The 17,122-nt window shown below is 35.6% G+C and overlaps 1 protein-coding gene across 1 annotated transcript in view; it reads left to right on the plus strand.

The window, feature by feature from the left end:
- The window catches only part of DCBLD2 (discoidin, CUB and LCCL domain containing 2), a 62,790-nt gene that overhangs the window by 24,465 nt on the left and 21,203 nt on the right, over positions 1 to 17,122 (plus strand). Inside the window, exons 3-8 of the mRNA XM_004675260.2 lie at positions 3,433 to 3,570; positions 11,468 to 11,519; positions 13,878 to 13,950; positions 14,249 to 14,382; positions 15,795 to 15,835; positions 16,568 to 16,783. Coding sequence (XP_004675317.1) covers positions 3,433 to 3,570; positions 11,468 to 11,519; positions 13,878 to 13,950; positions 14,249 to 14,382; positions 15,795 to 15,835; positions 16,568 to 16,783 — 654 coding nt within the window. The remainder of the gene's footprint in view (positions 1 to 3,432; positions 3,571 to 11,467; positions 11,520 to 13,877; positions 13,951 to 14,248; positions 14,383 to 15,794; positions 15,836 to 16,567; positions 16,784 to 17,122) is intronic.

Raw genomic sequence — 17,122 nt, forward strand, 5'->3', positions numbered from 1 at the left:
AAAAAAAAAAAAAATAGCTCCTACGAAAATGTTCCAAAGGACTGAAGATGTAGTGTTAAAAAGATCTGCATTGCAGTTTTTTTCTCTATATAAAAAAAGAGACAGTCTAAATTCCTAATGCTAAGTAAGGCATGTCTATCATATATCCAGTGTTTTCCAGTCACTAATTGCTATGAACATTCCGTTACCTGTCTTCTGAATTCAAGTGCACATTTCTCTATCTAGAAGAGGAATTGCTGGGTCATTGTCTATATGTGTAGATATTGCCAAGTGCTTTTGTGGTTTTGCCAGTTTATTCCTTATTTTTCTCCACTGTTTTTCATTTTTGACATATGTTTGCATGTACTGCTACCTCATTGTTGCTCTGCTTTGCATTTCCCTGATCAGCTGATGACACTATGCTCTTTTCATGTGATTGGTAGTCACTTCAGTATGTTCTTTGTTTTTGTGTTTGTTTTTCCTACTGGGTGATCATTTTTCTTATTTTGTAGTAATTCTTTATATATATTCTGGTTTTGCGTTCTTTTCATGATCTTTTTATTTTTGCCTCTGCCTCATTGTTATCTTTTGATAAACAGTTACGACTATTTTTAGCTTACTTTCAGTGTTGATGACATTAATTTTTATTTATGATTACCACTTTTTGTGTTCTCTTTTAAAGTTTCTTTCTACTTCTTGGTCATAGGTATTCTCAAGGCATTTCCTTAAATACTTTGTTGTTTTTCCTCCTACACATATTACCATCAGTCCATTCAGAATTTACTTTTATGTATGACAATATGAGGTAGGAATCAAAGTATAAAGGTACATTTTCCTTTGCGGGATTTATTCATTTTAGAGTGTCAGCTACCAAATCTATTATGTATTCATGAGGAATAACACTGAAGTGGCCATCTTTCCTCAAATCACTTTATACAATGACTTTATAGTATTAGAGAAGCCTAGATTAGTCACACTATCTTTTAGAAGGAAAGGCAAATCCATTCTTAATGACATTGCTAAATCCCTTTTTAACATACATAGCTGATTGTCTCACTGCTTAATAGGAAATTAGCTCTGTACCCTTCTATCATTATTCTTTGCAAGTAAATCTTGGAATCTTTGCAGCAGCTAAAAACAATGCTAAATCTGTTCAAAAGTTAGTCACAGTGTACAAGAAATCATGGCAAGGCATCTCATTCATTGAAAAGGAACATGAAATTACGCTAAGTCAGGGAGTTAAATTTTACAGCTGGTTTGCTTTGGCCCACAAGCCACAGGCAATGATCCTTGAAACTTGACTTTCTAAAGAAACACTACTGATGGATGTTATTTAATGATTATATCATGCCTAAAATTTTTTCAGACACTATAATGATTTCTTCAGAAGCTTTTATTATGCATTTGCCCTATCCAATTATAGTAAGATTTCTGAGGGCAGTGCTCTGTTTACTTTCTTACTGAATCCCCAGCACATAACCTGTATCATTGACTGGAGATTCAGGGGCTTCATCAGATAAATCCAAAAGATTAATTCCTTTGAGATTTTTAATCTTTGTTTTTAATGTTAAGAGATATCTATACCTGTTCCTTAAAAAATTTGTAGATTTAAGGATTATGGTCTTTAATTAAACTAGCTTCATTTCCCTATTAGAAGTGGACAGAACTAATGTACATTTGCTCTAGTAAATAACTTCCCACTTCTAAGTGACAAGTACCTAAGAGGGAATTTGTTCAACCATCTCACACTTCCCAGTTGTTTACATTATCTTCTACTTAGTCAGGAACATAATCAGATCTCCTAAGTTTCATAACACTGTTAATCCCACTCCTAGTATATTTAAAATCAGATGAATCTCTTCTTTTGAATATAGACTATATTCTAGTGTCTTTCTAGAGTTTAATTTGTTGCTTCCAAAAGCGTGGTTGACATGAGCATTGAAAGAGTTATGATACTGTGATATAAGACTTTCAGCTTCTTTTCTAATATTGTTTGGGTTTTCATTTGTATGTCCTTTATAGTCCTCTACACATTTAGACTCAACTTGTTAACTTATCTAAAAACAAAACTAGGATTTTGATAAAGATTGGATAGAATCAGATCAGTTTGGGGAAAATTGACATCTTAATATGGAGCCTTCAAGTCCACGATTTGTTTAGTTCTTTAATGTTTCTCAGCAACATTTTTTTAAAAAGATTGATTTATTTATGCATACAGAACTGGGGTACAGGCCAGAGGTGCAGAGGCAGTGAGAGGATTCACCAGAGACAGAGTGGGGAGCAGAACAGGCAGATCAACGAAGTACACTGCTGAAGGGGGCAGCAGGCAGGTCAGGAGAGGTCTGCCACGCCATTCACCTCTGGGGCTGGGTGAGGATCAAACTCATGCTGAAGTGGCTTTAGCTTCTTAGTGCTGTGCTTTAACCCACTGTGCTACCAGGGAGGGCCTCTCAGCAGCATTTTTTAAATTTCAGTAAACTAGTTTTGAATTTCTCTTTTTGAAAGTATCTTTACATATCTTAATCTTTTTTAATACTATTATGGAGTTTAGAAGATTTCATTTCAGATTGTTGCTAGAATTTGAAAACACAATTGCCTTTTGTATGTTCATCCTGTGATACAACTAAGCTTCCTTCTAGTTCTGGTGTGTGTTTTTGTTGTTGTTGTGTTGTTGTTTCACCAGATCATAAATAGTACTCAAAAATGGTACCAGGAAGTATACATTACTGCTACTTAAGTGAGGCTTGCTAGAGTTTAAAGCATTTGGAACTCCTTACTTTAGAATCTATTCAAAAACACATGTTTATTTTTGATATTTTGCTTCACCTTTTTTCTGTCTTATAAAATTATTATCTGTGCTGAGGGATAAATATTTGAGTAGACACTTGGAGATATGCATCTGAAATTCAAGGAAGAGGCTGTGAGTGGAAACATAAAAGTGAGCTGTCATATCATACTTACAACTATATGACTGTATATGATTACTGGAAGGGATTGATTAGAAGCCCATCTGTTCTTAGAAGTTCTTGAGGGAAACTGAAAAAGATTTGAGTAGTGTCCTGATATAAGCAATCAAGGGCTATCCTGAGGAAGCATATTAATAAGACTACTTAACAACTATTCATTTAATTGTGAGCCACCTTCCTGCAAGAAATTTTTAAAAATGTTTCAGAATTCCTTGGTACTATTTTAAAGGGTAAATTTATCTCTTACTTATTTATACTGTATGTTGATTCTTTATCAGATTATTTATTCCTGTACTATTTTTAAGTTTTAAATCATTTGAACAAGTATTTCTTTGCATTTATTTTCCAGACTAATGTGATTTTTTTAATAGGTAAGCTTTCTAGTTACAGTTTATACTAATTGCCCAGTTTTGTTTAATATTCTGATTTTGTTATCTGCACTGTAAATACTAATTATGCCAAATATTTGCTTCTCTTTCATTCCTAGGCAAATACTGTGGTCTGGGGTTACAAATGAACCATTCAATTGAATCAAAAAGCAATGAAATTACAGTTCTGTTCATGAGTGGAATCCATATTTCTGGACGAGGATTTTTGGCCTCATACTCTGTTATAGATAAACAAGGTAATTTTCACTTTATACCATGGTTGACACATAGTACAAGTTTTGAAAGCAGAAATGAAATGTTTCTTTGCTTAGAAAGACTAAACAATAACATGTATAAATTTGAAAAATAAAATTAGATCAGTTTCAGCTCCCAAAATTAGATCAAAATGTTTATATCAAGTCCATATACTTACCTTTTCATAATAAAGAAAACATGATTTTTCACTTTCGTTAGATTGCAACTCAGATAACTCTTAGAAATAATGTCAGCCACTGAAATGTTTCATATCAGTTTAAAACTTCACTATATATAGCTTACCATTTTGTAGTACTTTGTTAAAGATCTGTCATCATTCTTCATAAATAAAGTTTCATACTGCTAAAAGTAACCTGGAGATTTCTCTTTAAGACATTACTAAATAAAAATGAGATTATTTTCTGGATTGTTGATGTGTAGACTCTGAAGGGGAAAATTTTGAAGCAAAGCTAGTAAGTGTAATAGCATCCAAAATTTAACTGAATGTCTAGGATAGAATGCAGTGCACGTCTTGAATGACACGTCTCTCACAGTTTAGTACTCATTCCTCTCTGCTATGAGGGGTAGCTGTGGTGAGAAAATTTATGATATGCTGCTACTATAAGGATATGGCAAAACAGTCATCTAAATTAGAAAATGAGGTCATTTTGACATTACACAGTGATTTTAAACTAAGTTGAGCATTTGAAATTAAAATTTTACTTTTACTTTATAGTGCAAAGGAGAAAAAGACAGTCAAGAACCTCTTGGGCATGAGAATATTGGGCACTGGGAATGCTGAGGGTGATACAATCTGATACAACTGTGGTGGGTTTGTGATAATCACTGTATTTCCTATTTTTAAGAAATGTATGAAAATGTGATAAAGAGAGGTATTCTATGAGAGAAGCCAGCCCTTAATTTCTAAGCTATGTTGCTTCATCAGTAGATTTGGAATAGTAAAAATCCCTTAGAATAAGAAAGAAAACACATTTGAATGGAATAATGGAAGTAAAGAACTTAAACATCATGATAAATGAGTATTTTTGACAAAAACCAAGAAAGTTAAGGTAGTGTGGTAAGGGGCACTGTATATTTCTAAATTCAAAGACACCACTTCAATTCTGTGACCCTCATTTAAAATGGGTTAGTTGTGAGAACCAAAATAATAACACATATGGTGTCTTAAGGCACAAAGGAAAGTTAATTTTCTCTACTTCACCACTGTACACATGCTCACATACTCACCCTCACCCCGCTTCATCAAAAGAGTAGAAAACACAGAGTAAGTTGGGGTAGATTTCCACTCTTTTGGTTTTCTTTCCTAAAAGTTAGGTTGGTAGGTGAGGATAGGACTGTATATATATATATATATATATATATATTTTTTTTTTCCCTTATTCTCAAACTTTTTGGTCAGAATAACAGGTTAAATTATTTTGGCTCATATTTTTCCCTTGTTATTTATTAAGCGGAAGTTTTCTCAGAAATAAGTATCTTCACTTTTGATAGAAGGTTCTTATATTGGGTATTTAAATTACAAACTTTGATGCATAGAAACTTGAACTTGAATATCCTGCGTAGTTTCTGAAGAACTGGCAGTGATCTCAGATAACAGAATCAGTACGTTGTAGACTTACGTAGACATATGTCAGATAGCTGTATAGTTTAGGTGAATTGTAATTTCCACCGGTTTTTAAATAGCCACCATTATGTTGTTACTTCTTTATAGTAACACTTTCAGTACTCTTAGTCATCTTGGGAGATCATTATGTCACAGCTCTCCTCTCCACTGCATTCTATCCTAGATATTCAGCTAAATTTTGGATGCTATTACACTTAGCTTTTTTCATACCCTCAAACATTTGTTTTATTTGAAGTGGGTGAACTGGCAAAATTCAAGAGAACACTGGTTGGATTTCTTATTACTACTTCTTGGGTGGCCTTTCAGTCACAATTTCTTGTAATGACTCATTCATCTGAAGTCTGGTTGGCTTTGGTTAAGAACCTCAGTTTATTTCCATCCAGGAAACTTAATTGCATACTGAATTCCATGAATATTTTCAAGGAACATTGCTATATGTCCCCAGCTTTGCAACTTAGCTGAAAGTTTAAGGTATTTGGAAATGAAAAGATTGTGAAAAACCTTGCTTCAGCCTCTTCTTTGTTCAACTCTCACAAAGACTTATTAATGTCATAATGTGTTGTTGATAGAGTTGTAGTTTTTGTGTAAGATACATTGATTTTCATTATTTTGTATAAAAACCCTTAGTAAAACTATGTTTTATTCAGTGCCTCATTTCCTGTTGTGTACCTGGCACCAGGAAAACAGCAGTAAATAAGAGTCATGATCACACTTTCGTAGGGTTTTCAGTACAGGGTTGGAAAAGAAACATTAAATACATGAGGATTTATTTGTAGTTATAGTAAGAATGGCTAAAGAAATGTCAAAAGTATGGCTAAAGCTAGGAAATAGAAGACTGATAATCAAAGCCCTCCTGGTGAAGTCACTTTTAAGCTGAGAACTGAAGGACTGGTTAAAGTTACAGGCAGACAGCATACTACGGAAATAATAACAGGTGCAAAAGACTTAATGTGGGGAGCTGTTTGGGAGATGAGAACAGAAGCCAGCATAGCTGAGGTGGGGTGAGTGTGGTGAGTAGGTGACATTATCTAGGGTGTTACAGCAACTGAACAGAGGAACTTTCCCTGAGAGTGCACAGAAGCTGTTGGAATGGTATTACCAAGACCTTCACTGTTCCATGAAGAGTGCATAGAAGAAGCAAGAATAAATGTAGCCAAGCTATTAGAGGAGACTGGATCAGATGTAGTTGAATTAAGAGGTCTTGTTAATAAATGTAACTCCAGAGTCAGGCCAGATTCCAATTTAATTCTTTTAAAAGACTTTAGAACCAGATTTATCTACAACAAGGAAACATTTTTAAGAATCGGGATTCATCCTATCTAAGTTTAAGTAGTAATAAGAGAAATTAGATGCAATAAAGCGCTGTTGGATAAAGCTGAAATGCCCATTGTGCCTGGGACCCTTACCTGTTGACCACTTCATTTGTGTGTCTAGTTTTCATGATTTTTATTTTTGCTACATTGAATGATATTTGAACAAGTTTCCAGTCTTTTCCAATACTAGTTATTTCCTTTAATGTTCACCTCTAAACCCCTTTTTTGAAAGTTGTATCTACCAATGAAAGCAGTTTTTCCCGCTTCCCAATTGAGTAGCAGGACAAGTCATATTAATTTTTCTCAGCACTTATAATAATTATAAGAGAAATTGGTATAAGTTCATTAGTTTCCAATGTACACCCTGAATCTGAAATTTTCATTTGAAAATTGAAGATCTATGTGGAGCCTCTATAAACCCTAGATGTCATACAAGCAACCACTGTTCAGCAATTCCAATATCCTGGTTTTAATGAGAGGCAGAATCAGCTGCTCAGAGGTCCAAATGCAGTAACACAGATCTTTTCATCTAGTATAATGATACAGGCTGCTGATGTCTTCATTCTGAAACATAAAGCATTTACTTCTTGACTTGAAAATAAAATAAATGTATAAGTGAGTGATCTAAATTCCCTGTTTTGAATCTGTTCAGCATCAGCAATTTCTAGCAAAAGCTTAGTATTTCAAGGCTGTTACGGGGCACTGTTTTTGTGAAGTTATTTTGCCTATAGACATTGAAATCAGAATACATATCTCCATTTACAATGAAATTGTCTAGGAGACGGAAGAGGGAAAGCATCTATCTGCACAGGACTTGAGGTGGAGAGTGAGTGAAGCATTGCACTTTTGGCAGTAAAATGTATCCCTAAATGGTTATAGTTGTGTAAATGACAAATTAATAAAATTTGAGGGAGAAAACATTTCTATTATTTCAAGGCCATTCTGTGAGGGGTGTGTGTGTGTGTGTGACAAATTAATGAAATTTGAGGGAGAAAACGTTTCAGTTATTTGAAGGCCATTCTGTGAGTGTGTGTGTGTGTGTGTGTGTGTGTGTGTGTGTGTGTGTGTGTAGAGTTCGCTAATCCAGATTATTGTGGTGGTCTTTGGTCAGACTAAAGTTTGCCTTCATTTAGGAGGAGAAAAATAGTAGCTTCAAATTTCATCTGAAATAAAATCATCCAGTGCAGATATTATCACACTCCCTAATTGAAACCCATAAATATTTGTTCACACATTGCCTGCTGACCCTTTAGACTCAGCAAGTACTGAAGACTTGAGTAGCAGAGTCTGGGTAAAATTCCCATTTCATAGGCTTATTGTTGCTCTTTGTCAAACTTTTTTTTAAGAACTAAAACCAATAGTATAAAATTTTCTGATTGTCACATTCTTTTTTTTTTTTTTTAAGATTTATTTATTTGTGCGTACAGAACTGGGGTACAGGCCAGAAGTGCAGGGGCAGTGAGAGGATTCACCCAAGACAGAGTAGGGAGCAGAACAGGCAGGTAGACGAAGTACACTGAGCAGTGATGGGTCAGGAGAGGTCTGCCGCCCCATGTGGATCACCTCCCGGACAGGCGGGGATCGAACTCATGCCAAAGTGACTTTAGCTTCTTAGTGCTGTGCTTTAACCCACTGTACCACCAGGGAGGGCCCTGATTGTCACATTCTTTACCCACACTTTTTGCAAATATTTTCCATTTCTTCCACCCTATGTCAGAATATATCAACTTGTAAGTGAAACATAAGGCAGAATAGAGAGCATTTTGCTATTTGAGTCCAAATTTCTGGTAGTTGTTTTGTTCCTGCATGGAATGCTTTGGTTTTGAAAATAGAGCATGAATTCCTTAGGTTGATTGCTACCTTAATTGTACAGCAGTTTTACAAAATTCTTTGTTAGTACAGCACTTAGCCACATTTCTATTTTTAGTTTTCTGTTGTGTTCCTAATTTCTGTTGTTGTTGTATCTGGGAACTACTTTGTAAGATTTTGTTAATGAGATCTATATGCAAAACTTTAGATTTTTCTTTATATACATACAAATGAATATAAGTACTGTTTGCCAGTACACATGCAGAAAATATCCATATGTTGGTGTTAATTTGTAGAACAGCGGTGCCAGTGAGCAAAAATGTTACCAGTTTTTTGGTAGAGAAAAAGTTTACATAAGCAACTTTTTATAATCTGTTTAAGATAGTCTTAAGAGACCATTCAGTTTGTGCCATATGTTTCATCCCAAATTGGCAGAGAGCCCAAAAAAGCACCTTGTTGATTTTAATGGTTTTTTAGGTTTTTCATTTTAATACCTTAGGAATGAGAGGGAGAGACTGCAGGCATGTGTGCTCTTTACTTGGTATATTCTTCATTTTCTGCATTTCTTCATCTCATTTGTAATCCCCATGGACTTCCCACCACCAGCTCACCCATGTATCACCATAGTCTCATGTACTCTTTCCACCCCAGTTTTGATTCCATTCCCCTCTCCAGCCCTGTAAAATGTCTCTGGTATATAGTTCATTGTTTTTTCCTTTTTACTTTATTACAGTTGCTTTTTTTTCCCCAGTATTTTTCTTTGTCTTTCTGGCTTATTTCACTAAGCATGATCCCTTCCAGCTCCATCCATATTGCTGCAAAAAGCATGAGTTTATCTTTTTCACTGATGAGTAATATTCCATTGTGTATATGTACCACATCATCTTAATCCAGTCATCTATATTTACAAATTTGGGTTGATTCCACACCTTCCCTATTGTAAATAGAGCAGCAATAAACATAGGGATATAGGTGTCCTTTTGAATCAATTTTTTTGTGTCGTTTGGCCAGATACTTAGGAGTAGGATTGCTGGGTCATATGGAAGCTCCATTTTTAGCAGTTTTAGAAACCTCCAAACAGCTTTCCATAGTGGTTGTACCAGTTTGCATTCCTACCAGCAGTGTAAGAGAGTTCCTTTTTCTCCACATTCTCACCAACATTTGTTGTTGCTAGTTGTTTTAAGACGAACCTTTCTCACTGGTGTGATGTCGTATTTCATTGTGGTTTTAATTTGCATTTCCCTTATTACAAGTGATGTTGAGCATTTTTTCATATGCCTGTTGGCCTTCTGCATTTCCTCTTTGGAGAAGTGTCTTTTTAGCTCTTCTGCCCATTTTCTGAAAGGGTTCACTTTTGTTGAGTTTCATCAGCTCTTTGTATATCTCTGTGATCATCCTTTGTCCTTAGCATTGTGTGCAAAAATTTTCTCCCAATCAGTGGGGTCTCTTTGTTTTGTGTAATGTCTCTTTTGCTGTACAGAAGCACTGTAACTTGATGTAGTCCCACTGAGTGTATTCTTTTGCTGCTTTTCTTATAATGTATGTATTGTATATTATAAAATAATAATGTATATTATTTTGGTGGTTGCCTTTTTTTATTACATCATTGTAGTTTCCATAGTTACCACCTGTGAACTTGCACCATATTCCCTGTACATGCAGATGGTGTTCAGAAGTTTGCATATCCAATAAGTTCCCAGAAAATGTAGCTGCTACTAGTTCTGTCCATGGAGGAGATACTGAGTAGCAGTTATTTAGCCCACTTGTCCTTTGTCCTGTAATACACAAGAAAACCAACACATAGGGTTTTCTTGTGTATTACAGTGGATAAGATTTACTACATGGTTGACTAGGAAAAAGACAAACTAAATTACTATGCTTCACTTATTCCCAGCAGTCTTTGTACAGTAGTAATAGGAATTGATTTTCCACTTTCTTTTGCCACCAAAAGAGTTTCTCTAGCCTCTTAAATTAAAAGCTGAACTTCAAAGATTAATAGTCAAGAATGAAAAGGTATAGTACCTGTGTGTTCTAACATGTCAGTCAGACCTCCAGAAAATTGCCAGCTAGCCTCATTACCTCAAGCCATATGGCAGCAAGGTGGTCAAATACAGCTATACCTTATGAAAATAGGGCTTTGGTTATAGGTCCATGCACTACTAAACACTATCATAGGACTAAAGTTCTGGATTCTGCCTTGCAAATAAATGTGTGTAATTGACATGGCCTTGCTTTCAAATTCCATGGGAGTTCAGAGTGCTTTCCTGGAAAAAGTAAGAATTCAAAATAGATAGCTACAAGAAGATTAAAGATAGGGAAAGTCACTTTATAGACTTTGACCTTTAGAAATTCACAAAAACATCAGTTAAGCAGAATATTAAGAAACTTTAAGCTGTTTTTCTTGAGAGCTTTTCCCCAAAGTAGATGTTTCTTTTTATATACATCTGCTTTGATAGATTAAATAAAGCTTAATGAAATATAAAGTCACGTTTGCCAGTTCTTGTGATCATTTCTTCTTCAGCAAATATTTAGTAAGTGTATATGACCAGGTGTTGTTCTAGGCCCTAGAGAGAGCAATCAAGAAGATTAAAAAGAAATAGAAAGTGTACTTCCAGTAGGATGGGAAGAGGTGTAAGAAAATAAACAATATGAATAAGAAATATATTGTTAGATGATATGTTAGATAAATTTTAAAAAAGGCAATTAGGAAGTTAAGGGGTTGCAATTTTAAACAGAATAGTTTGAGCATAATAGTCCCCTACTGAGGAGTTAGTGTTTGAGTAATTAAACTAAAATAGGTAAGGGAGTATGAGTGGGTGGATAACTAAGACTAGAAGGGGGAATGGCAGATGACATTATGTTTAAGTTCAGAGTGACGAAGGGGAAGAAAAATAAGATGACGTCAGGCCACAGGGCCTGGGATCTAAGGACATTGAACAGAGTGAAATTGGGCTTGTGTGCTATTGGGGTCATGCTTAGCACTGGGTTGGCAGTGAAATGAGGGGGTTAAAGAGCAGAACTATAATCCATATGAAAAAGATTTGGGATTTGGAAATAATTGGTGTTTCAACAAGGAAAATAACTTAGAAATAAATAGCATATATATATATATATATTTTTTTTTCTTTTTAGATTTAATTACTTGTTTGGACACAGCAGCAAGTTTTTTGGAACCTGAGTTCAGGTATGACCATAATTATAACTTTTCTTAAATGACATTTTTCATACATTTCACACTTAATGCTAAGTATATTAATCTTAAGAGTTCAATAAATCAGTATATTTAAGACCATTGAATTTCCATGTTTAATTTTTTTTTAATTGTTGCATTTGGGTCTTTTCCACAATGAAAACATAACTTAAATACATTTTTTTTAAAAGTCAGCATTGGTTTACAACACAGTATGATTCAAAAGTGTAATATACCTCTTTGTTTTTTTTAAATTTTACTTACATAGAAGAACTGGGGTTTGGATCAGAGGTGTAGGTGGTGAGAGGATTCACCAGAGACAGTTGGGAGCAGAATAAGCAGATCCACTGAAATACACTGTTGAGGGGAGCAGCAAGTGAAACAGGGGAGGTTTGCTGTTTCATGTGGTCAGCTCCTGATACGGGGTCAGACTCAAGTCTCCACCAACGGCTGCCATAGTGGTAGCACTAAGACAACCTCTAGGCCACCACAGAGGCCCAGGAATATTTACCTCTTTGGATGTATTAAAACATAATTTTAATCTACTTTGGAAAGAGCAATGAACTCTACTTTTAAATCTGGCAAAACTGCTAATAAAGATAGAAAAACTATTTGTATTTCCTCAAGAAAAGGAAGATGATTTAGGCTATTGTAGAATTCCCTGGTGTGCATTACTGTTTCTCTGCTTTATGCCCTTTTATCTTGCCTAGACTAGGATTAACTTTTAATTGATTTTATATTTCAAACCTTTGCTGGCTTTATTCTGCCATTCATATTACTTCTAGATTCTTTAGCCTGGTTTTTGACGTGCTTCACAAGTTGTCCTGGAACACTTTTCTAATCTCACCCTAATATCTCATGTTGAAACAACTCTGGATTATTATCTGAGTTCTTAGAGCATTCACCTGGAATTTGCTGTACTCTCTGCTTAGTAAAATAATTCTCATCATCTAAGACCTATTTCACTAAACTAACCACCTACCCCAAGCTTGCTACCATACCCCAAAAGAAACTCTATCATGTCTTCAAAAAAGATCTCTCTGTATGGAATGTATGTGTCATTAGCACTCATGGAGGTTCCCGGTCAGCAGAGGCAACCCTGGCATGAGTGTATGGCACACAGCCTTGCCAGAGGCTCGAGTATCTCGTGCCCTCCACTTTCCAACTCCATTGTCACTATCCACATGTACACTGCCATTATCTCTCCCATGGACTACTGCACTATTACACATCAATGCCTCATTCCTCTACTCATTGTTCCTTACTTCGAACCTCTTTATTCCCAGGAGCCAGAATATTCTTTTCTAAAACATGACTCGGATCATGTATATAAGTTGTCAGATCCTTGATTGACTTCCCCCTTCTACTTAAATGTATATTCCAGACTCCCCCTCTGCTCCCTCAGGGCCCCTGTGTGATCTCTGGCCCCCATCTACCTCTTCAGCCTTCTCTCAAACTAACCTTACCGTTGCTCATTACATTCTGCCTGTGCTGATCATCCTCAGTCCCAGATACACAAAGGCCAGCCTGCTTCATGGGCATCCTCTTCCTCCTGATTAGAATACATTTCCCTCCATTTCCTCCTGTGACTCCATCACTTCTCTGCTGAGCTTCCCTTCCCCAGATCTCCATCCCTGGCCAAGTCAGTGCAGAGCTTTGCCCGAGAGCGCACACTCCCAAGCTAATCTGCCACTTAACAGCCATGTGACTGTGACACCAGTTTCTCAGCTTCTTTATCTATAAAATCAGAATAACAGTGGCTCTTATGTGCATTATTTGCTACCTAGCACTTACTAAGTTTATCGACCATCTTTTATTAAATTAATCCCAACTATGCCATAGAGTTCCTTTTCTTCATAATACAATCATAAACTGATTAGTTAAGTATTAGTTAAATATTTTCCCCCACCATGTAATAAGCTCAGTGAGGACAGGGACCTTTCAAGTAAATGTGTTCAGTAGTTAACGCATAAGCTAATGATTGAATGAATAAATGAATACATACCAGACATTTTATTAAAACAAATTTGATCAGTTGAACATTGGTAAAAACTTAGTTTTATCTAAAAAAAAATGAGTAGATCTTAAAATAGAAATATATCTGCCATCCATTATGAAGTAAATTAGAGCAAGTGTATCAAATATGAGGTAATTTTTGAACATATGTGGTTAGATATATTTTGTGTATGGATGGATGAAAGCTTGAAAGGTCTTTTTTTGGGTAGTAGTTCTTTCAGGGTGGTAAGGTTATAGTTTTTTCATTGAACTAAAAAAATGGATGTGATATATTTTGTTTTTTTTCCCCTAGAAACTAGAGCACTGTGTACCCTTTAACTTGTTTTCATTTTGCAGTAAGTACTGCCCAGCTGGTTGTCTGCTTCCTTTTATTGAGATATCTGGAACAATCCCTCATGGATATAGAGATGTAAGTTGAACATAGGCTTATCTTAAAGTTGTGATACAGTTTTTGTTTTTTTTTTTTAAACTCCATATACGTTAGATGTTTATCTTTTATGTATCTTGATACTGACTTTATTGTCTAGGGAAATATTTCTTTCTGGTAACCTATAATATTATTTTTCTTTTGCTAACCTGTTATTTTAATTGCATTGTGATCTACCCCATGTTAGAAAGAAAACCACTCAGATGAACTAATTTCTTGAAGTGTGTCTTGTCTATAAGCTATCAAAAATATTAACTCATCTTTGCTTTTTGCCTTCCAGTCCTCACCCTTGTGCATGGCTGGCATACATGCAGGAGTCGTGTCAAACATTTTGGGTGGCCAGATCAGTGTTGTAATTAGTAAAGGTATCCCATACTATGAAAGTTCCTTGGCAAACAACGTCACATCTGTGGTGTAAGTATATGTGCTATTTATCATAAACATGCCAGGTTAGGGTGCGCTTAGGTGCTACTTAGACCAAAGCTGTATCACTGTTAGTGGTGTGAATGAAATAGAATTTTTCTCTGTCTGAGTATATTGAAGAAAACAGGCAAGGTTGTACAGCTTTGGCTGTACAAAAAGGTACAAACTTTGAGCAAAAAGGTAACCATTTGGAAACATGATTTGATCCTTCTCTAAATGCTGAAAAATCTGGAGTGAGAGTTAGAGAAGTCCATTGATAAATCTTTATTTTAAAGCTCAGAAGGCATAGCTACTCTATAGCCTGCATGACCCAGGATGAATTAACTTTAAGTTAGAGTCAGCTACTTTAAACTCATTATATATCCCAGTGACATCCCAAGAAGATGTATTTTCACTGTCTCTACAGTGTTCTGCTACTTTTAGAAACATAGACTAAGCATTAAAATCAAGCATAGTTGAAACATTACATGGAAATGCAGTACTTGTCATTTGTTTTTGTGAACATTCACTCTTGGATATGTTCAGTCCTGCAAACAGTTCTAAGCCTCATTGAAACCAACTTCTCCTCAGAGACCCTCATTAAGAAAACAAGACCATGTCCACACAGGACAGTGTAGAGCAGAAGCCAGCAAACTTTTTCTGTAAAAGAGCAGTTAGTAAATATTTTAGACTTTTTAGACTATCTATGTCTGCATTGTTTTATTTACAACTCCTTCCCCTGTGAAAACCATCTTTACTCATTGACTACAGAGCAGGCTGCACATGTGCAGGCATTTGCCTGTTGCTGGCATAGTGACAGCACTTCAGTTCTTTTGGTTTTTTGGTTTCCTCTAGATGATCTTTATCTAGATCCTTGAGTTTTTTGTGTGTGAACTCCCTCATAAAAATAAGGACAGGCTGCATCTTCTTGGGATACTTGAGTGTTGAACTAAAAGCAGGCATATACTCTGATGATTTTTTCTCAGCGCATTCCTTAGAGTCCTAGACCTGCTGTCACAGCCACCATTCTTCCCAGCGCACCCTTCTGTCCTGCTCTGTAGAATGCAGCGCCGCAGTGTAATACTGAAACTTAGACATGTTGGTTTCTTGCAACAGATTCAATCTATGTTGTTAGCAGTCATCTGTTTTTCTATTTACCCAAGGAAACTTTGAGCCTAATTTGGCAGTTAATACATCTCAGTGTACTTTTACCAAAAGCAGTTGCCACAGAAAACTTCAGGCATGAAAAAGAAATGAAATACATACATATTAAATGCTATTTCGATACACTTGAGTAATGTATGAAATTAAGAACTTAGTATTTTTAGAGAAAGTTGTTTATTCTGGATACAGAAATTCATTCTGTCCTTTATAAGTGAGAAAGTCGTATGCTGTGTGTCACCAACAAAGTCTTTCTTTTTCAGGGGACACTTATCTACAAGTCTTTTTACATTTAAGACAAGTGGTAAGCCTCTCATGGACTTCATAAATAATTATTTGTAAAATATTCGTTTTATTAATGCTGCATCAAATATTGCTAGTCACTGTTTCTTGCACATTGTTAGTCTCACAGTCATGCTAGGTCGCAAGACAGGTGCTTACCAGTATGATGACTGGAATAAAGTAGAGGTTTCATACTGATGGGGCAGCTTCCCTAAAAAATGGTGGTTTTTGAATTTGAAGAATTTAGTCATTCAGCAGAAGGTTTATGTGCCTTTTATTTGTCTGGAACTGTCTTGACCTAACGAAACAACAGTGAACAGAATAAACAAAATCCTGCTTTCTTGGAGCTTACTTTCTGGTAATGACGGAATAAGTAAATTACTACTTATAATGTATACTATTTATAATATGAAAGCTATATAGACAAATAAGGCAAGAGAAGAGGCAAGGCAGGTGGGGTTGAGGTCATGGAGAATATTACATCTGAGCAAAACACCTGAAGGTGATAAGAACAGTCTCCCTGGGAGAGAGGGTATTGTGTTGCCACTAATCTAGGGGGTATTGTTTGTGAATACACGTCTATACATTTCTGATAATACACAGACTAGGAAATGCTTGCCTAATTTTTGACGTTTCTGTATTACAGTATATTACTAGTGTAGTGGTGTTGACTGAAGGTAGGATAGTTTGCAGTAAACAAGCTTATATAGATTTTAATTTCATATCTGGAAATCAGATTTTTTTTTTCTTTCAGGTTGTTATGGAACACTGGGGATGGAATCTGGGGTGATAGCCGATCCTCAAATAACAGCATCATCTGTGCTAGAGTGGACTGACCACATGGGGCAGGAGAACAGTTGGAAGCCAGAAAAGGCCAGGCTGAAAAAACCTGGACCTCCTTGGGCAGCTTTTGCCACTGATGAATATCAGTGGTTGCAAGTAGATCTGAATAAAGAAAAAAAGATAACAGGTTAAAGGATTAAATTTTCTAAAGTAACTTATAATACTGATAGTATTTGGAACCCACGTAACTGCTAAAATTTTCATTAGGTTTTATCTCACCACATTTCTTAGTTAAAAAATCAGGTCACTACAAATTTAATGATGTGGTTTACGTTTTCTCTGCTGGTGTTAATATTACTAAAGATGGTTTTATAAAATGTAGCAGAGAATGGTGTCTGATTCTTACTATCTTTTTCATTTTAATAAGATTCTTTTAAGGTAGTGTTACAGTAAAGTGATCTTGAGACATCTGAAATAATCATCTCTAAAAATCATGAGAAATTCAGGTTCAAGGAGTCCATCTTAA

This window comes from Condylura cristata, unplaced genomic scaffold (genome assembly GCF_000260355.1).
Source record: "Condylura cristata isolate star-nosed mole 26May11 unplaced genomic scaffold, ConCri1.0 scaffold00003, whole genome shotgun sequence".
Taxonomy (NCBI): domain Eukaryota; kingdom Metazoa; phylum Chordata; class Mammalia; order Eulipotyphla; family Talpidae; genus Condylura; species Condylura cristata.